General features: G+C 55.3%; 3 protein-coding genes and 1 pseudogene across 4 annotated transcripts; all 4 read right to left on the bottom strand.

Moving 5' to 3' along the window:
- Positions 1–111: 111 nt before the first annotated feature.
- LOC309837749 (transmembrane protein 102-like) lies at positions 112–1,743 on the bottom strand (the record flags this gene model as incomplete). Its single annotated transcript, XM_082678520.1, is given in 4 exon segments — positions 112–845; positions 848–982; positions 985–1,428; positions 1,530–1,743. Coding segments are annotated over 4 exon segments (1,527 nt in total).
- A 2,777-nt stretch (positions 1,744–4,520) lies between these two features.
- On the bottom strand, positions 4,521–10,599 carry LOC309838420 (uncharacterized protein; the record flags this gene model as incomplete). The annotated part of the gene is given in 7 exon segments (XM_082679477.1): positions 4,521–5,103; positions 5,105–6,367; positions 6,369–7,137; positions 7,741–7,798; positions 8,081–8,144; positions 9,110–9,265; positions 10,418–10,599. Coding segments are annotated over 7 exon segments (3,075 nt in total).
- LOC309838419 (spermatid maturation protein 1-like) lies at positions 9,467–16,517 on the bottom strand (annotated as a pseudogene). The gene is made up of 3 exons: positions 16,500–16,517; positions 13,281–13,338; positions 9,467–13,081 (listed from the first exon to the last, which is right to left on the bottom strand). The product of its transcript is annotated as a spermatid maturation protein 1-like (transcript).
- An 810-nt stretch (positions 16,518–17,327) lies between these two features.
- On the bottom strand, positions 17,328–19,238 carry LOC309838418 (neuroligin-2-like; the record flags this gene model as incomplete). The annotated part of the gene is made up of 4 exons (XM_082679476.1): positions 17,328–17,928; positions 18,294–18,486; positions 18,609–18,794; positions 18,968–19,238. The coding sequence occupies 4 exons, from the start codon at positions 19,236–19,238 to the stop codon at positions 17,328–17,330; spliced, it is 1,251 nt and encodes a 416-aa protein (XP_082535602.1).
- Between the last annotated feature and the right edge of the window lie 1,763 nt (positions 19,239–21,001).

The following is a 21,001-nucleotide window of genomic DNA, read 5'->3' as shown; positions in this document are numbered from 1 at the left end:
GGCTCTTCGGGCCCAAAGGGCTCAGCCTGTCTCCCAGGTGAGGGGAGAGCAGCCCCCTCCACATCCCGCTGGCCAGCAGAAGCACATTCCAGGTTAGTAGGAACAGCGTCTTTAATGGGCCCCGCCTCCCACGCCGGCTAAGCCGCCCCCCTTGCGTGCAGCCTTGGCCTCTTCCACAGCGGCGCGCAGGGCGCTGGCAGGGTCCCTGCGAAGCAGGGCCAACGCCCCGAGCAGCGAAGCGGCGCCGTCCCCCGCACGGAGCTTTTGGCCACTCAGAAAATAGTGGGGCAGCGTCCCGGCCTCGAGCACCCGGCCCCGCTCATCCAGCAGCCCGAGGCAGCAGGCGCCCGCATTCTCGGGTCGCGCCAGAGAGGGCACGGGCAGCCGCTCACACGCCCAGTAGAGCAACGTCCGCAGGAGGTAGGGCGCCGCGACCCTAGTCCTGGCCACCAGAGGGCGCGGCAGCGCCTGAGCCGCCGCGTGCGCTTGCAGCAGGGGAACGGATATGCGCGTCTTGAGCGCCAGCTCTTGGCCGGCGAAGCAGAGCTGCCAGCCGGAGGCGTCCGGCCGCTCTGTGCCGCCGCCGCCGCCGGGCACCAGGTAGAAGGAAGACGACTCCGAGGCCAGCGGGCCGGCCCACGAGTGGCTCCGAGGCCCCTGGGGCCAGCCGGCCACGGACACCACGGGGATCAAGTCGAAAAGCAGGAGGCGGCGCGGGGGCCCGGGCGTAGCCAGGAGGATGGTGGTGACCCCCGCGTGGCGGGCTGCGTGGACCAAGCGCGGGGCACCCGGAACCGGAAACGGGGACTCAGTGACCGCAGCCAGCGAAACAGAGAACCAGGCACCACCTGGGCGGGGCACAATGTGGGCCATGCCTCCGGAGCCTCCAACGGCTGTGGCACTGGGCTAACGTCGGTTGCTTTGGTGACGTCACCATCCGTTTTTTTCGGTGGTGAGGGAAAGCCAACATCGGTTACGTTTGGTGAGGCAATTCTGGCACTGAAACATTACTAGGTGAGTTTTCCAAAGACTCGTGTGCCTCAGGCTCAGTGACGTGTAGCTGGTCCACGGAGATTTGCGGATCCTTGGGAGTTTCTTTGCTTCGAGCTGGGTGGATCGAATCACGTCCTCCTGGGAGTGGGGGTCCTAGGCAATCCTGCCATGCCTCCCGGACCGAGGTTCCGCGTACCTGCTCTGGGAGGAAGAGCCATGTGTAACACGATCCCACGTCCGGTTGCAGCTCCTGCCCAGTGTCATCTAGCGAAAGCACGGGCACCAGGAGTGTGAAGCCGGCGTCGTAGTGAGGTCCCCGAGCGTAGGGACCTAGAGGCGCAGGCCCCACATCCAGGGAGCCCTCGCGAATCCCGCAACGAAGCAGCAGGAGCTCTGCCTGAGGAGGAAAGCGAGGGTCCCGGCGGTGAACGAGACCTAAGGAAAGAGAAGGGATCATAAAGTCGTGATCCAGAGCCGGGGCGGGGTGAGGCGGAGCTGAGAGCTGTAAGTTCCCGAAGGCTGGGAGGGTTACTTAGCAAGCAAAGAGAAAACAAAGTCCTTGGCCTGGAGGAGATCTGGTCCTGGCTTGGGAACTTCACTCCAGCTCGCCTGCACACCCAGCTCCTGGATCAGCTGGGTTAGTTCTTTCAGCTGCGCCCCAGAGCAGAAGTCGATGTCCGTGAGCGGCCGGGCTGGGGCTGGGGGCGGTGGGCCCCACCAGGGAGCACTCCCCCAGACCGCGGAAGCCATATGGCTCTGTCGTTTGGGGGCTAGGAAATACACAGACGGGAGGAAGCCCAGACGGGCCGTACCTTTTGCTGCGGAAAACTGGCCCCCGTTCTTGGCTCTTCCAGAGGCCAAGAGGGTTCCCAAGACACGGTCCGCCAATGGGTCTGCAGACGAAGGGCCCTAAATTTAGTCTTGAAAGAGAACAAATAAATACCTCCTCCGTCCTTGCCCTTTTCTCATATGCTGGTCCCCGCCCCCATGGAACGGTTCACCTGACTCAGCAGGTAGAAAGTAGCTGTTTGGCCCCTCCTAAGGTATGCAATAGCCTCCTTCGCTGCCCCTTGTCTACGTCCCCTTACCTCTTTTTCAGAAGAGGCTAGTGGTTTGCAGCTTCCCTCTTAGGGTTAGCTACAAAGGCTGGGAAGAGAATGGATAGGAAGATTCAACAGGTAACTTCTTCCTGCTGCCTGTAAGGCCACGCCCTTAAATTATAACCACGCCCCTTTCTGGAGACTGTCGGGGTGGTGCCGGACCAGCCCGGCCTCCAGTCAGAGTTCAGTCACTCCTTTCGCTCTGCAGAGATCTCGCGGCTATCCTGGGAGTTGTAGTTTGTCTTCAAAGCTACCAGGGCATTGGGGCCACGCCCCCACATCCTTTCCTGTTCCGTTGAAGTAGTGCCTGATGGAAGTTGTAGTTTCTATGGAGGTAAGCTATTCTGTGTCTTTATGATAAACTATTCTGTGTCTTTATGATAAACTATTCTGTGTCTTTACAAGGCCAGGTGAAGCGCACAAACACTCCTTGGGGTTAGAACAGAGGCCTAATAGGATGGATCTGAATAGCAAACAATAATGAGGGACATACACTAGGGAATGCAGAGAAATAGGGGACTCTACATCTCACTTGGGAGTAGAGGAGCCCTGGTCATTTAAATCTAGAAGCGTTCTTGCATGCAATTATAAATTCAGTTTAGAGATGAGACTGCAAGCCTAGAAAGGTTGCACATGACTTGTCCAAGTTCAGAGCTCAGCCAGAGAGCTGTTGGAAATGGGCTCTCCAGCTGGGACGTATCTCCTTGGAATCGGTGGTGGTAACGTTAGACAAGAACACACCGATAGTGTGCATGTAGTGACACAGGGATGGACATCTGACTCAGGGAAGGGACATATTAGTGTTGCCCACCTCAGACACACAAGTGGTGTCAGGAAAAACACTTTGGAATCTCGCAGTTTATGTGTGTATACAGAAGAGTTATCAGGACTGAAAATCAAGTCCAGAGGAAACTCCAGCTGGGCTAGGGCAGGGCAATGAAAAATTATCAGTGGAAGGAAATGGCTTTCAGCGACCAGTGCTATCATGGACACAGCTTAAGTCCAGGATGAACCTAGGAGTCAGAATAATAGGACAGAAAGATAGGACACCAGAGACACGCGCACAGATTAGACCAATGCATACTGGACCAGGAATTCTAACATTCCTTTTTCCTAGGGGTCTGTCTCCCCAGTGAACTAGGCCTAAGTCCATGGGCAAGAAAATTAAGTGGAGACACCTCGAAATATCTAGAGGCCTATGAAGGAGGGGACCCTCAATATCCAGCGCTCAATTTGGGGAGCCTAGAACACAAGGTTTCCTAGTCACTGACAAAGAGAGGTCTTCTCCCTCAGTAACCAAGAGCCCCAAACACAGCCCAGAACGGGGGAGGCAAGTTTCCGTACACCTGGTCATGAGCCAAGAGACCAGATGAGGAAAACTGAAGCCTGGGCTCTTCTCACAGTCTGGGGAAATCAGGCACTGGGTGTCCAGCCCCACATCTTACCTCCTCCCTAGAGGGTGGCTTCTGAGCCACGCTAAAAATAGCTAAGTTCTCTGGTCTCTGGGGGAGCTTTAAGATGCTGGGGGTGGGTGACAGGGAAAGGAAAATTGCTCTAAACTCTAAAGCACTGCTCTCCAATAGCATTTTCCATGGTGATGCAAATGTTCTAAATCTGTGCCGTCCAGTGCAGTAGCCACTAGCTCCATGTGCCTACTGAGCCCTTAGAAGGTCATGGCACTGAGGAACAGAATTTTTTTTTTTTTTGGCCAAGCCATGAAGCTTGCGGGGTCTGAGTTCCCCGACCAGGGATTGAACCCCAGCCACAGCAGGCAAAGCGCCAAGTCCCAACAACTGGACCACCAGGGAACAGAATTGGATGCCAGGGAAATTCTGTTCCCTGAGGAAGAGAATTTTTAACATTTTAACTTAATTTTTAACAGAATTAATTTTCCTTAATTTTAACTAATTTACATTCCAACAGGCATTTGGCTAGTGGCTACTGTAATTGACAGTGCAGCTCTAGGGCCTTGGGGATAACGGATTTAGCTAGACAGCGATGGAGGGAAAGCGGGGATACTTTAGGTCCTCATCAGGTCCTGTGGAATTGGGCTGGGGTGGATGTCCTCAACCACCCACAGAACACTTCTCTTGTCTCTTTACTCCTCATGCATATCTGTCCCTCTTTTTCTAAGTTCCTCATCACACACTGATATCCCCACTCCTTGATGGTCTCTGGTGAGTTGTTGGATGTCTCTCGGTGAAGGCGCCTGGGAGACAGAGCTTCGCACTTGTCCCTGCCTGCTCTGAACTGTCTCTGGCGGGCGTCAAAGACCACATGTCCTAGCCGGGTGCCTGACCCAGGACAGTAGGGCTTCCAGCTGGTTTTGGGAGGCGTAGACATCTGGCGATAGTTCTGGCAGGCTGGAGGAACTGAAGTACACCCAGTCTTGGCTGCCTGCTCGCCGGGAGGGTGATTGGAGCTCAATCAGTACAGGTACTTCTGAGAAGATTTGCAGGTCATTGTAGGCCACCTGAGCCCTGGGAGAGCAGGAGTTCTGACTGGGTGGGACAGAAGTCCATGGTATGTGCTGCCCAGCATCCTCCTTTCGAGGAACTGCCTCAGATATAAATGACTTTCGGGTCTGATGTGGGCCCAAAACTTGGACAGAGTCAGTTCCAGATGGTTCTTGTGGAGGCCAGGGTTTGGGATAAGGCATGAGTTGTTATGGAGGCCTGATCTCTTGAATAAGCCAGAGTCTTGAGTAAGAGCTGGACCCTTATGGGGGCCAGCATCGCGATTAATTCCCGAGTACTTGTGGAAGTTAGGGTCATGGGTATGTTCTGAGCTCCTGTAATTTCCAGCATCTTGGGTAAGGCCACATCTCCTTTTGACTTCAGTGGCTTGGGTAAAGCCTGGATACTTACGGAGGTCAGAATCTTGAGTAAGGCCTTGGCTCCTGCAGACTCCAGAATCTTGGGTAAGACCTGGATTCTTGTAGTCTCCTGAGTCTCGGGTAAGGCTTGAGCCCTTATGGAGGCGAGGAGTTTGCACAAGGCCTGGGCTCTTCAGATTCCTGGCAAAGGCCTGAGCTCTTGTTGGCTCCAGAGTCTTGGGCAAGGTATGGACGCTTCTCTGGCCCAGAATCTTGGGTAAAGTCTGGACTCCTAGAGACTCCTGCATCTTGGGCATTACCTGTACTCTTGTCACATCCAGAATCTTGAGAAGGGTGTGGGCTATTATGGAAGCCAGTTTTTTGGGAGAGCTCTTGACTTTTATACAGTACAGTCTCTTGCTTTCGTTCCAGATTCCTATAGACTTCAGAATAATGCATAAAGCCTGAGCTCCTCTGAATGTCAGAAGTTTGGAGAAATGGTGTGTTCTTGTGGAGACCAGAGGTTTGGGTGAGATATGGGTGTATAAAGAAACGTCTATCTCGAGTAGAACCTAAGCTCTTCTGGGAGCCAGAATCTTGGGTAATGACTGGATTCTTCTGAAAGTCAGAGTCGTGGGAAAGGCTTGGATTCTTGCAGAGGTAAGGGTCTTGGGTAAGGCCTGGAAGCTTGTGGAGGCCTGGATCTTGAGCAAGGCCTGGGTTCTTGGGGAGACCTGGGTCTCGGGTAAGGCCTGGGTTCTTATGGAGGCCTGGGTCTTGGATAAGGCCTGGGTCCTTGTGGAGGCTTGGATTTGGGGTAAGGCCTGGGTTTCTGAAAACTCTACAGTCTTTTGAAGGGCCTGGGGTCCTTTGGAGGACAGAGCCTTGGTTGAGGCCTAGACTCTCATGAAGTTCAGGGGATTGGGGCTGGTTTGGGGTTTGGGAAGTAGTGGATAACTGGGGAGGGATGGGGCCCTGGGAAGAGAGGACAGACTGAGGAGACTTGGAGGTTGGGGGAAAGGTGGGGGGTTGTATTAAGGTGGAGGGCTTCTGGTGGTTGCTGTGTTGAAGGACAAAGGATCTGGGAGAAACAAGAGGCAGAGAAAGAGTGCATGGTGGAGGCATGGTGCATGGTGAGCTCTGGGCACTGGTTGGAGAATGAAAGCAAGGTTGAGAAGGTGCAGCATCCTTGGAGTACACCAGGAATGTGGGGTAGACTGGAGTCTGGGGGTCTGTGTTTCTCTTCTGAGACCTGCAAGGATGGAAGCTGCAGTAAGGGAAGGTCTTGGACTGTACAAATTTGTCTTTGGCATCATTTGAGGTCTTTCCTTCCATATTCCCCAACTCCAGGTAACCCAGTATGGATCCTGTGGAGGGCTTGGCACTGTCCCTACTACATTGCTTCAGTGTTTGCTCTGCTGTACCAGAGCTCACCAGACCATGACCCTCTTGGGGCCTGGAGGGGATACCAACCCATCCACACTGAGGCGGCATCCAGCAGCAAGTTCTTTCTGGAATACCCAGAGTTCTGAGGCAGACACACATGGAATAAGTTCTGCTTTACCCTGCGGTCATGGTAGACCACATGGCCGGAGGAGAGGCCTTGGCTAAAGGCAGACAAGGTAGAGGGAATAGAACCTAGGATGGGCGTAGGGGTGGTGGACGGGACTTGAGTGTTTGTCAGGGCCATGCCCAGCCCTGGGACAGAGGTTGTGGCAAAGATCGGGACAGGGGCTGGTGTAGGGGCTAGGGCAGGAGTAGTAGCAGGGGCAGAAGTTGGGAGAAGGACCAGAGTGTTGGCATGGATATAGGTCAGATGAGCATGGGTCAGGGTGCAGACAGAAGTTTGGCCCAGGGACTGGGCTGAGGCATGTGAGGTATCCTGGTCTTGGGCCTGGGCTGGGGTATGGGCTGAGGTATGCTCAGGGCCATGGACCTGGGCAGGGCTGTGCTCAGGGGTGAGGGCTGGGGAGGGGGTCTGGGCCTGGGGGGTGGTGTGCTCAAGGGAGTGGAATGTGGAGCAAGTCTGGGCCTGAGGTGGGGCGTGCTCAGAGGGGTGGGTGGAGGAGAAGGTCTGGGCTTTGGCAGGAGTGTTCCCAGTGGGGTGCACTAGGGAGAAGGCCTGGGTCTGGGCGGAAGTGTGCTCATGGGCGTGGCCTCGGGAGCAGGTCTCAGCCAGGGTGGGGGGCGGGTGTGCCCAGGGGGGTGGGCTGAGGAGGTGGCCTGGGCCTTGGCAGGAGCATGCGCAGGGGGCTGAACTGGGGAGCGGGTCTGGGCCCGGGCTGGGACCTGGGCTGGGTCAGAGTCTGGTGTCTTAGTCTTGCTGTCTTGGGGCAGGCGGAGTGGAACCACGTCCACCTTGCTCATCCTTCGGAGCTTGGAAGATGTCTCCTGCCTGGAGTACAAGGTGGCTTGGGACTTTAAGGCTGTGACCGGAGGGGCCTCCCCAGCTCCCACTACCCGCTCCATCCACAGTCCCCATGGAGCCTCCGTGGAAGCCCCAGCCCATCCACACTGAGGCGGCATCCAGCAGCACTTAGAAGCATTCTCGTCATTTGTGTCTGGTATCCAGGAGTTTGGGTGGTGGTTTGGGTGCCCGAGCAGGAAGCTTGGGCGATGGCGGAAGCGGGAAGAAACTCTTGAGCACAGGTTCTTGGGATCCACGGAGCAGCGCATGCACATGCGATGGCTGCCTACACAGCTGGCTTGCTTGTCTGCGGGGAAAGGCGAGATGGGTCAGGGCCTGGCTTCCTGAGGGGCTGAGAATCAAGGCAGGGATAGAAGAAAGGGGACAGGCCCACATCCCCTGAGCCCACGCTGGCGCCCACTCACCTTTGGGGAAAATACGATTGAAAAGTACCCGCAAGTAACTCTTCAGATGCCTCCAGAGCTGAGGGAAGCAGGGGAGGGGGGAGACCGGGAGCAGGGTTAGCCCTGAAATCCAACACTTGTCCGGCCACACCCCAGCAGCCCTCCCACCTCAGCCCCTTCAAGACCCCAGGGCTCCCCCAACCGCGCTGCACAGATCCTGCCCTGACCATAGTCACCACGTTGATCCCCACGTTGAGCAAGATGAAGCTGACCGGGATCAGAAGAATTGAGTATCCTTGCTCCTGGCATTTCCTGGGGATGGGGCCAGTGAACGGCTCGGCTCGGTAGAGGGCTCGCTCACCCATGGCCGGGGGTCCAAGGACTGCCTGGGTACCCTGGCCTCCACATAGTCACTGGGAGCCAGACTGGGTCATAATGGGGCAGGTGGTGAGGTCACAGTGAGGGAGGGGGACGAAAAGGAGGGCCCAGAGTGGCATTCCCTGGTAACCAGGGTCAGGTAAGCTGAGCCTGGACAGTCAAACAGGGCCCGGTGGCCGGCACACCTCCCCTCGAGTGGTCATTCATTTGCTCACCGCCCGCTGACTCACTTGTTCAAATGACACATTTCGTCTCTTGGCCCCTCTTGAGACTAGGAAGACCTTGGCCTCAGAGGCCTGCTGAAGGCCTGGCTGGAGTCCAGAGCCTCAGCCTTCTTCATGCCCTTCACTGGGCCTGGAGCTGGACCTGCCCAGATGTGGAACCTCCCAGTTTGGAAGCAGCTTCTTGTATGAGGCTCTCTGTGGACAGGGAGAGCTGAGACACAGAGGAGGTGCCCAGAGACCAGGGGTTTGGAGTCTGCAGCTGCAGATGTACTTATTGCATGGTATAGGACCAGGAGGGGCCTGCTGGCAGAACTGTGGCCACTAAACCAAGGGGACCCTCAGGCCAAGAAGGGGACACTGGCTTCTTATTGCAGGAAGCCAAGGGCAGGGGCCCAGGCTGGCAGAAGGAGTGGCGCTTCCAAGCCACAGACCACCAATGTTTCCTGGACTCTGGCGCTCTTTATTAATCTCTCCATGCCCTGCCCCCACCCCGCGCCCGCCCCCATTTGCCGCCCGGTCAGTTCATTTTCCCAGTCTGGCTACTGTGCAGAGAGGGCCTGGAGGCCGAGGTGGAAGGTAGCAGCGGGTTGGCCCGCGCTTGGCTCTCCTGCGGTTGCCGCTTCCGCTCCAGGCTGTCATACACCTGGTAGTTGGCATTGCCCCCCGGGTTCCGGCTGAGTGGCATGAAGGTGGGCGGAGGTGGAGGGTGCTCGGTAGCCTGGACGTCGGGCAGGGGCTGGGAGGGGCGGAGGAGCAGCGCTGAGTTGGGAGCCAGGGCCCGCTTGTACGAGGCCTCGGCCAGCACCGTGAGGGAGGCGGACGTGGCCAGAGGGCGACGCACGGGCAGCATCTCGGCCCATTCGGCTGCCCGGCGCCGCACCTTGTGGGGATCCCGGGAGTAGTTCAAGTGTCCCATGAAGGGGTGCGGGCTGCGGTTGGGCTGGCTGTGAGCACAGCTGGGGAGGCTCCGTCCGTGGGCCGGGGGGGGGGGGAGTTGCGCAGCCAGGCTTCGGGCCGGCAGCCCAGGAATTCTTACATTCCTTTGTCCCAGGGGTCTGTCCCCCAGTGAACTAGGCCTAAGTCCATGGGCAAGAAAATTAAGTGGAGACACCTCGAAAAATTTAGAGGCCTATGAAGGAGGAGACCCTCAGAATCCAGCGCTCAATTTGGGGAGCCTAGAACACAAGGTTTCCTAGTCACTGACAAAGAGAGGTCTTCTCCCTCAGTAACCAAGAGCCCCAAACACAGCCCAGAATGGGGGAGGCAAGTTTCCATACACCTGGTCGTGACCCAAGAGACCAGATGAGGAAAGCTGAAGCCTGGGCTCTTTCTCACAGTCTGGGGAAATCAGGCATTAGGTGTCCAGCCCCACATCTTACCTCCTCCCCAGAGGGTGGCTTCTGAACCACCCTAAAAAGAGCTAAGTTCTCTAGGCTCTGGGGGAGCTTTAAGATGCTGGGGGTGGGTGACAGGGAAAGGAAAATTGCTCTAAACTCTAAAGCACTGCTCTGCAATAGCATTTTCCATGATGATGCATATGTTCTAAATTTGTGCCATCCAATGCAGTAGCCACTAGCTCCATGTGCCTACTGAGCCCTTAGAAGGTCATGGCACTGAGGAACAGAATTTTTTTTTTTTTTTGGCCAAGCCATGAAGCTTGCGGGGTCTGAGTTCCCCGACCAGGGATTGAACCCCAGCCACAGCAGGCAAAGCGCCAAGTCCCAACAACTGGACCACCAGGGAACAGAATTGGATGCCAGGGAAATTCTGTTCCCTGAGGAAGAGAATTTTTAACATTTTAACTTAATTTTTAACAGAATTAATTTTCCTTAATTTTAACTAATTTACATTCCAACAGGCATTTGGCTAGTGGCTACTGTAATTGACAGTGCAGCTCTAGGGCCTTGGGGATAACGGATTTAGCTAGACAGCGATGGAGGGAAAGCGGGGATACTTTAGGTCCTCATCAGGTCCTGTGGAATTGGGCTGGGGTGGATGTCCTCAACCACCCACAGAACACTTCTCTTGTCTCTTTACTCCTCATGCATATCTGTCCCTCTTTTTCTAAGTTGCTCATCACACACTGATATCCCCACTCCTTGATGGTCTCTGGTGAGTTGTTGGATGTCTCTCGGTGAAGGCGCCTGGGAGACAGAGCTTCGCACTTGTCCCTGCCTGCTCTGAACTGTCTCTGGCGGGCGTCAAAGACCACATGTCCTAGCCGGGTGCCTGACCCAGGACAGTAGGGCTTCCAGCTGGTTTTGGGAGGCGTAGACATCTGGCGATAGTTCTGGCAGGCTGGAGGAACTGAAGTACACCCAGTCTTGGCTGCCTGCTCGCCGGGAGGGTGATTGCAGCTCAATTAGTACAGGTACCTCTGAGAAGGTTTGCAGGTCATTGTAGGCCACCTGAGCCCTGGGAGAGCAGGAGTTCTGACTGGGTGGGACAGAAGTCCATGGTATGTGCTGCCCAGCATCCTCCTTTCGAGGAACTGCCTCAGATATAAATGACTTTCGGGTCTGATGTGGGCCCAAAACTTGGACAGAGTCAGTTCCAGATGGTTCTTGTGGAGGCCAGGGTTTGGGATAAGGCATGAGTTGTTATGGAGGCCTGATCTCTTGGATAAGCCAGAGTCTTGAGTAAGAGCTGGACCCTTATGGGGGCCAGCATCGCGATTAATTCCCGAGTACTTGTGGAAGTTAGGGTCATGGGTATGTTCTGAGCTCCTGTAATTTCCAGCATCTTGGGTAAGGCCACATCTCCTTTTGACTTCAGTGGCTTGGGTAAAGCCTGGATACTTACGGAGGTCAGAATCTTGAGTAAGGCCTTGGCTCCTGCAGACTCCAGAATCTTGGGTAAGACCTGGATTCTTGTAGTCTCCTGAGTCTCGGGTAAGGCTTGAGCCCTTATGGAGGCGAGGGGTTTCCACAAGGCCTGGGCTCTTCAGATTCCTGGCAAGGGCCTGAGCTCTTGATGACTCCAGAGTCTTAGGCAAGGTGTGGACGCTTCTCTGGCCCAGAATCTTGGGTAAAGTCTGGACTCCTAGAGACTCCTGCATCTTGGGCATTACCTGTACTCTTGTCATATCCAGAATCTTGAGAAGGGTGTGGGCTATTATGGAAGCCAGTTTTTAGGGAGAGCTCTTGACTTTTATAGAATACAGTCTCTTGCTTTCTTTCTAGATTCCTATAGACTCCAGAATCGTGCATAAAGCCTGAGCTCCTCTGAATGTCAGAAGTTTGGAGAAATGGTGTGTTCTTGTGGAGACCAGAGGGCTGGATGAGATATGGACGTTTAAAGAAACGTCTATCTCGAGTAGAACCTAAGCTCTTCTGGGTGCTAGAATCTTGGGTAATGACTGGATTCTTCTGAAAGTCAGAGTCATGGGAAAGGCTTGGATTCTTGCAGAGGTAAGGGTCTTGGGTAAGGCCTGGAAGCTTGTGGAGGCCTGGATCTTGAGCAAGGCCTGGGTTCTTGGGGAGGCCTGGGTCTCGGGCAAGGCCTGAGTTCTTGTGGAGGCAGTCCTGGGATCATTGCTGGGGTTCATTGCTGGGGTCTGTGAAAGTGGTACCTGGTGAACCTCAAGTCATTTTGTTTGCACAATGAACATCTCAACAGATATAGAGGAATATAGACCTCACCTTCCATACCAGATGGGTTCCTGGAATGTGAGCAGATAGGCCTTTTATGAATCACCCTGCTTCTCTGTTCATTTTCATTTGACTAACGTTATCGATCATTTTAAGCTGATTCCATTAAGTGGGTCTATATTGAGCACCTGCTGTGTGTTTGGAGTCTTGACGGAAAATGCCCGCTAGCTGTTTCTCTTTCTTTCTCTCTTTTTTTTTCTTTTTGGCCATGCAGTGTGGTTTGCAAGATCTTAGTTCCCCGACCAGGGATTGAACTGGGGCTGTCAGCAATGAAAGCGTGTAGTCCTAATCACTGGACATCCTGGGAATTCCCTGTGGTTGTGTGGGCCCTGGCACCCCCCAAACCACCACAAACCACCTCCTCTCTTCTTTTTATTCTTCTCCCAGTCACCTCTCTGTCAGGGAACGGTATACCTAGGCCTTTCCCGTCCCCTCAGCCATGCTGGATCCAGAGACCAGGGGGTAACAGTGGGAGAGGACCTCCACCTCCCTGGTCAGCTCCCACAGCTGCCGCCTCACGTCTCTGGCATTATAGGCTATGCGCCCTGGGGAGTGGCGCTGGGGGATGTCTGCGACGTGGGCTGGGCCCAGGATGGGTGGCTGGGCTGGCGAGCACTGCTCCTGTTCTGCTTGGGGCACCCCCCAACCGTTCTTGTGGCTCAGGGCCTGAGGGCTGTAGGGCGGGGGTTCACAGGGTACGCGTAGGCCTGTAGGCCCAGCTCTGACTGCCTCTCTTTTGAGCGGCCTTCCCTCTACAGTTTGCTGGAAGCAGATGGTCTGGGTAGGTGGCTCCACAGCATCCTGGGCCCAGAGAGTCCAGAACCCCTGGGTGGACTGAAAACCTTCCCAGTCCTTGGGGCAATTCCAGTTGTGGGGGCAGATTGTTGTGTGCTGACGTGGGGGCTTCTCGTCATCGCTGTCAGTTGTCAGGGGCCCAGGCTATGGGGCAGTGGGCGCGGCGTGCTGAAGAGTCTCGACGGCGATAGCGGCGAGTGGGTGGGGGGGACACGATCATTTTCACAGGGTCCATGGTGCACCGAAGGCAGACTGCAGGGGCGCTCTGCTTCGGGGGCTGGGTCTGCTTCCCAGGTGAGCATAACTTAGAAGCTTCTGTGGATCGGGGACAGGTGAGAGGCTGGTGGGGAGCCTGGCTCCTCCAGGAATGGAGAGGCAGGTTGCAGGAAGAAAAGCTGCATAGTTATGGTGTCTGAGCAGGGAGAGCGGGAGGGGAAGGGGTCCACTTAAGGTCAGGGCTAGAACACCTGGTTTCTGCCTTTCCTATTCCCCAACCTCCCCATCCTCCACTTACCTTTCTCACAAATAACACGAAACACTTGGTGTAAGAAGCCATGGAGTCTGCGCCAGAGCTAGGTGGGGGAGGACACAGTGACTGAGTGGCCGTGGCCATGGGGGTCCCTAGGGCCCCAACCTACTGTGCCCACAGTACTACCGGCCGCCTTCCTGTCCCAGAGGCTCCTGGGGGTAAGCGGGTCACAACGATGTGGGGCTCTCCCTCACAGTGTGCCAAGAGGGAGAGTCCTGGGCCTGTGTTTGACCCTCCAGCCTGGGCCAGGGCTTAGCAGAGGCCAAACCCTTCACCTTGCATGTCTCTCCTGTAGCCAGCCACCTGCAACAGCCCATAGGCCCTCTGGCCTGTTTGGTGTCTGTCCCCATCAGCCCCTGCCTGGTCCTCTACACCAGGCTCTGACCTCTGCACAAACACTGGTCCTGATCTTAACTCCCTGAACAACCCCATTACCAATGACCACCTCACCCCAGCACTCACTCCCCCTTTCTCTCTGACCTCAGAGCTGTTCACTGGAAAGGGCTGTGGGCTCGGACCCCCTCCTCCTCCCTCACTGGCAGAGTCACTTCTCCAGGGTTTGTCTCTTCAGAGCCCCACCCCTACCTCCCAACATAACAGCAGGCAAAACCAACAGTTAAACTTTTATATTTACAATATTCCATCCTGGAGTTCCTGCGCCGTGACAAAGTCATGATGCAATCAAAGGCAGGACTGCAAAGCAGCACTGTGCCAGGACGGTGGACTACATCTCTATTGATTTGTTTGGTTGTGTTAAGCTTATCTATGGAAACAGCACAAGGGAGATTTGCGCCCAGGGTTAGGAAAATGAGAAAAACTACTACCCCCCCCCCACTATTGTTATTACAAAATGGAAAGTACCTATTTCAGCCCCAGGAAACTGCGAACGCAATACACAAATGGAAATATAGGGATGTTCCTATGGAAAACACCCCCAATTGAACAACAGTGGCCCTACGAAGGGGCTGTTGATGATTTTGCTTTCATATGGGTCCACTATAAAGAAAGGTTAATACTCTGGCAACAATTGCCAGGTGATAAACAGGAGCGTAGGAGGTATTGTAAGTGCTACTAGTGGAGTCAGGTACACAGGAACTGTAGGATATATTGTAAATATTTTTAAGGCACTATTCAAAAAACTTGCCCAGCATTTAAGAAAAAAAAGTGTCATGAATAACCTAGGGGTAAGAGAGGAATAAAGACACAGACCTGCTGGAGAACGGACTTGAGGATATGGGGAGAGGGAAGGGTGAGCTGTGACAAAGCGAGACATATATACGGACATATATATAACGGACATATATACACTACCAAACGTAAGGTAGATGGCTAGTGGGAAGCAGCCGCATAGCACAGGGAGATCAGCTCGGTGCTTTGTGACCGCCTGGAGGGGTGGGAGGGAGGGAGACGCAAGAGGGAAGAGATATGGGAACATATGTATATGTATAACTGATTCACTTTGTTATAAAGCAGAAACTAACACACCACTGTAAAGCAATTATACCCCAATAAAGATGTTAAAAAAAAAAACTTGCCCATGCAGAAAGAACATGAAGATTGCACTTCTGTATTAAAGACCTTACATAATAGCTTGGCTTAACTATTAGAAAATAACCTGCAACTAATGAGAACTTGGGGAATTATCTTGTTAGTACATCTAGAAACTGGGGACATTTTCAGAAAACTGACAAAAATATTTTGAGGTTAGAACATGTTGAGATGTTTTGATTTTGTACATGATGATGAAACCTGCCTATATATAAATACTTGCTCTGAAAAATAAATTTGTGCTTGACGTGCTGACATCTACAAAGGGTGTCAGGTCTTGTTTCCTTCGCTGACGCCGTCCATCCCTCAGGTTTACCTGGACTCGTTGGAGCTGGACTCCGACAATTTACAATATTCTCTTCATCTTTTGCCAGGTTTAAAAATGTGTACAGAGCCGCGAAGGGTTGGGGTGGGGACAGGGGATTGTCAAGGAATTGTTCTGGGGACAGGGGCTGGGCATTGCAGTCCATGGCTGAATCATGGGGTCCCCCAGCCCCCCTCCCATGCCCCAGTTTGGGGGGCATCTGTCTACAGGGTTCAGGGCCCAGGTCCCTAGCATTTAGAAGGCAGGGCTGTTTGGAAAGGAGCTAGACCAGGCAGGGGAAGGGGTAGGAAAAGAACTAAGTTTCCATGGGTGGAGGTGGGGGCAGAAGGGACAGTCAGGAGGCAAAGTTCTGGGGAGCCAAGACCAGGGATTTGGGGGTCAGTGGAAGACAGCACTCCACCCCCTATTCAAATTTGGCACCAATGAACCCACAAAATGCCAGCAGACGAGGATTGGCTCCTTCTCGGCTGGTGTCCCTTGAAACGCTTCCCGACATTGTTCCTTTCCCCAGAGGCCCAAACCGTTTCTCTTTGGGCAGTCACCTTACACACATCCTTTCAAATCAAATTCTTCCTGCTGGTGTCTGCCCAAGCGCTGTCCCCCACTGCCCCCTCCATCTGTTCCTCAGTACAGCTGACCCCGTTCTCTCCCCCAACCTGTCCGGGGAAGTCTTTCTCCCCTGCTCTCCTCCCCTCCCCCCTCCACTGCTCCTTTCCTTCAGCCCCGGGGGCCCAGGGGAGAGGGGGCAGGTCAAAGGAGGGGGTGGGCAGCTGAGGGGAGAAGCTGGCTTGAGACCAGGAAGGGATGTCTTCAGAGGGGGACGGCAAAGGGCGGAGGGAAAACAGGGGCAGAGAGGGAGGGATGAGACATGGCGAGAAGAAGGATGCAGGCGGGACCCCTTTAGCTGCCACCTCCCCCTCTCCTGTATCCTACCTGCCCTGGCCCAGGGCTGAGGAATCCTTGGCAAGTTTTGGGGGGTCTTCGCCCCTCAAACCCACCTCAGCAGTTTGGCACGGATGAGCGACGGTCTGAGGACTGAGGGAAGAAGGGCTGCCCTCAGACCGCGGTGAGGGCTTTGGTCAAACATGCACGGCCTCTGTGGGTGGCAGGTGCCACGCAGGCCCCACCCCACCCCACCCCCCGAACTCTAGGGGAAGGAAGGGAAGAGCTTAGGCTCTGTTCATCTCCTCAGCGTTTGTCCCTCCCCCTCAGCTTCTGTCAGTTTGAAGTCCTTTCACACCTGCTGTGTGAGAAGTTAAGTGCTGGGCCTGAGGCCCTAAGATGCAGGGAAGTGCTGGAGAGAAAGGGGCTGTCTGCATGGGAAAACGTACATCCACATGCAAGAACATGTTTCCACTCAGAAATGCATCCTGGACCCAGGGGAAGACAAGTTCCCAGGCAGCACAGGGATGCAAGATCTCCTCTCTTCCCCGTGGCAGGGAATGTGTGTCTGTCATCTGTGGCAGGCGAGGCCACAGAGAGCTGGGGAGACGGGAAGAGAGACAGAGACGGATACGAAGAGACAGAGAAACTGCCAGAGACGGACAGACAGACAGACAAATAGGGATGGAGCCAGACTGCCAGAGACAGTCTGAGATGACGACAGAGGGGCAGAGAGGGCAGAGACAGACCACCAGTGACAGAGGCAGAGTCTGAGAATGAATGAGATAGAGACATATGGAAACAGAGACACAAAAGGACATGAGAGACAGCCAGGGGGAAACCAGCGAGTACAGAGTAACCAGATCAAAGCAAGCAGAGATATCAATAGATTTCAAGAGAGAGAGGCAGAGACAGCAATAGACAGACACAAACCCTCACACACACTCAGATACACAGATGGGAGCACTCAGACAGCGGGCCGAGCTCTGGGAGGAGAAGGAGAGAGCTGGGTGGGCAAGGGAGGGAAGGAGAGACAGACACGGAGCCGAAGGCACCAAGTGACCCCACCCCCCAGAAAAGACAGGGACCTCTCTGTCCAACTCTTCTGAGTCTTCAACACACACAGAAGAGCTGTCCGGCAGGTGTCTGAGTCGAGAAGGCAAGAGTGCCTTGATGGAGGAATGATGGCCGTGTGAAGGAGAGGGAGAGAAGGGGCTGAGGATGGAGGCGGTGTGTGCCCTGACCTGCAGGGATGCCCAACCCAGCCCCTCTGGCCCTCACCCGGTCTTGGCGAAATTGGTCCAGTAGGTCATGACCACGGTGCTGAGCATGACATCATTCTTGGAGAAGTTGCAGGGGAAGAGGTCGGTGGCACCTACCATGGGCACACCAAAGACGTAGGGTAGCTCATCCCCGTGCGCTGCATCTGCCCACTCGGGCCGGCCCTCAGCCTGGCAGTGGTGGTAGAAGGTGTAAAAGTAGACAGGGGACTGGTAGTCAGCGTGCAACTTGGCGGTGGCCACAGCCGGTGCCACCCACTGGTGGCCAGTAAAGGGCACCAGCAGGGTCTTGTGCCACATCTCGCCATTGTCCCTGTCGGCCCAGTCTGTATACATAAACTTGATGGTCTCCCGCAGCACATCCTTGCCCTCCGGGTAGCCATACAGGTTGTCCACAAAGTTGGAGATGGTGAAGTCGAAGGCGCTGGCGGACATGCCGTCCTCGCTCTCCGCCGAGTCCTCCACGAACTTGAGGCCCACTCCCTGGTTGACACCGATGAGCATGTCATAGTTGAGGAATTCTCCCTGCTGCATGAGGATCTCAGGGTCATCGGGGACTATGTCACCGTCCACCACGGGCCCAAAGGCGATATGGTAGCTGGGGAGAAGGGGTCAAGGTCGCATCACCTGTTCACCGGCCTCCTCTCAGCTCACAGCCTGCTGAGTCCTCTGCTCAGAAGACTCCTCTCCCCTAGTTAAAACCTTCTGAGCCCTTCAGGGTACTTGACCTCTCGGGAAGTCCTCCCTCAAGCACTTCATGGAGCCTCGTGCACACTGGCTCTGATTAGGCACCTCCGCCTAGGGAAGGCTTCTGGGAGAAGGCAGGGCCCCGGGAGGGCCTTGAAGTCCCCCTCTCCTGGCTAAATGGAATGCTTGTGGCCTGTGGGCACCTCTCACCCTCAACCTCCTTGGAACCAGCAAGGAGAATGGAGGCCTGGACCTGGCCCTCTCCCACCCCCATACCGGGCGGGCTGTACGTCCTGGTCCACCAGCTCCCGAGAAGGCTTCCGGCACAGACACTCCACGGCCTTGGCGCTGTCCTCCCGGTCACAGCCCACCTTGGCCGCCAGCAGCCGCGTGTACTTGAGAGGCTGGTAGTTGACAGACCAGCTAGAGATAGCAGTGCCACTCTGGGCGATGGCCTTCTGGAACAGCCCTGATGGGACAGGCAGGCTTTAGGCTGGGCTGTATCAGCCTGAGGGAGGAGAAGGGGGACCTGCTGGGGTTGAGGGTGTGAGAAAGGGGACAAGAGGGACAGGCTGAGGAGGTGGCTGGTACCTTCCGAATGGTGGGAGAGGATCAGAAGGTTGACACAGGAGGCCCCTGCCCCAGATCCGAAGACGGTGATGTGCTCGGGGTCGCCCCCAAAGTGGGCAATGTTCTCACTGAGCCAGCGCAGGGCCTGGATCTGGTCCATGAGCCCGTAGTTGCCTTTTGCAGCCTGGTCCCCAGTGCTGAGAAAACCTGGGGGTAGAGGAAGAAAGGGGGCTTCCTGGGGGTGTCACAGCACGCTTGCCCTCTTTCTGGGCAGCTCAGTCCAACCCAGAAGCCATTCTGCTTCTGCTGGGTTTAGAGGAACCCTGCCAGCAGGCCCTCCTCCCAGACTCCAGCCCCTAGAGTTGGCTGCCCACCCTCACCAGGCACCCCAAGCCGGTAGTTGAGTGTGGATACAATGACGTTGCCGTAGGTGGCCAGGACAGAGCCATCCAACATGTTCCCGGTGCCCTCCACATAGGAGCCTCCATGCAGAAACAGCATCACCGGCTTCTTCCCGGAGTCCCGGATATCTGCGTGGGGAGGGGGCGGGTCGGTGGGCCGGGGGGTGGGGGACAAGGACACAGTCAGACCAGAAGCAGCACCGCCCAGCTCCCAGGCCTGCTGAGTTCCAGCCCAGAGCTCAGGGGACATGTCACTCCCATCCCTGGGGTGCAAGAACGGATTCTCCTCCCTCCCTCCCCAGCTAACCCTGGCAGACGATCCCTCCCCACCTCCTGCCGGTGTGCCCTACAGCACTTCTCCCCATGCCTGGCAGACCTTCCAAGAAGCCTAGCAGAGGCAGGGCTGGGGGCTGGCCCTCCTCAGGGCATCTGCTGGACCCAGGGGAACCCCTTCCCCCACACACACAGCAAATCTCCTTCCTGCTCCTAGGAAGAGCGAGCTCTCAAGGCTGCCACTGGAGCTAGAGATCCTGGGAGGGTCCAGGCGTTTCCTTCGACTCAGGCCGTGGGCCTCAGCTCCACATGGTAGCCTGTTCTGTGGGTGAGGGGGTGGCAGGCCCTAGGGTCCCTGGGGGCTTGGTCTCATCCCCAGTTACCATGGCAACCCCCAGCTTAATTACTGTGGCCAGAGGCGGCAGGGTGGGAAACAGCCTGCCTAATAAAGCCAGGGTGCAGCTCTCCCCCAAACTGGCCTAAGTCCTGAGCTCTGGACCCTTCTCTTGCCATGTCCCCAAAGGATCCCATGATCACTCCCATGTGTAGAAGGCCCCTTGAGGGGTAACTAATTCTGGAAGAGGGTGGGAGTCTGAGAGGGCTGGCCAGGGTCCCTGCCCCTGCAGCTCCTCCACGATGCAGCCACAGTGCCTGTGCTGGCGTCACCCCTGGCCTCCAGGCCCTCCTCTTTCTTGACACCTGCAATCTCTGACCAGCCTGGGCACTCGGGCAAATAAGATCCAGGCCTGGGCCTCCACAGCTGGTCCCTAGTGCCTCTGCCCGCCTCCCTCATGCCGCTAGGAACTTCCCTCCTGGCAGAAGGTCAACCAACAGGTCACTGAGACACTCCTCTCCATCCCCCCACAGACAGCTTCCTGCCTCCTGTCTCTTAGGACCTTCTATGACAACTCCTTCCACCTGACTTTGGCCAGGAGCTCCTAGGTGGGCAGTGCCCTCTCTGTGTCCTCCCCCAATCCTATTCTTCCCTTTGTTCCTGAACCCCCAGTGGCCTTCCAACAGTTCAGGCTTGTCTCCTTCCCTCCGAGGTCCTGTCCTAAATGTCTTCACTCCTCCCCGCTCCTCCCCACCCAGCACCTCCACTCCCAGCGAGGGGGGACGGGGAGTCAGAAAGGGGAGGAGCAGGAAGGGGGGCTGGGGCAACAAGAATTCAAAACCAACAACAAAAAAGAGGATCAAGAAAGAAGAAAGGAAAAAACAACAACCAAAAAACAAGAAGCTCTCGGGGCAGATTCAACAAGAAAAGAAAAAAAACCCAAAAAAACAAGAAACCAAAAAGATCCGTTTTTGGAGAAAAAGAAAAAAAGAAAAAAGTTCTTTGCACTTTTTCAAAATTTTGTGGTGTAACTTCAAGATATTGGGCCCTGCTTTCAAAAATGTCCAAATTCTTTAATTTGCTTCAAATGTGCGTTTTCTGCATCGGACAGGCTTTGTTTTGGAAACTGTAGCAGGTTTCTGCTGTCTCGATTGTGTCATCAATTTGCCAACTTAAACTTGTTTTTTTCAAATGTTATTTTGCTCCAGATTAAAATTGTTTTTTCAAATGTTATACTACCCAAGTTTCAAAACAGTCCAAATGTCTTGGGCTTCCCTGGTGGCACAGTGGTTGAGAGTCCGCCTGCCGATGCAGGGAACTCGGGTTCGTGCCCCGGTCCGGGAAGATCCCACATGCCGCAGAGCGGCTGGGCCCGTGAGCCATGGCCGCTGGGCCTGCGTGTCCGG

Source organism: Grampus griseus, assembly GCF_964374135.1.
Source record: "Grampus griseus genome assembly, chromosome: 20".
Taxonomy (NCBI): domain Eukaryota; kingdom Metazoa; phylum Chordata; class Mammalia; order Artiodactyla; family Delphinidae; genus Grampus; species Grampus griseus.
This window is presented reverse-complemented; position numbering and strand designations above follow the sequence as displayed.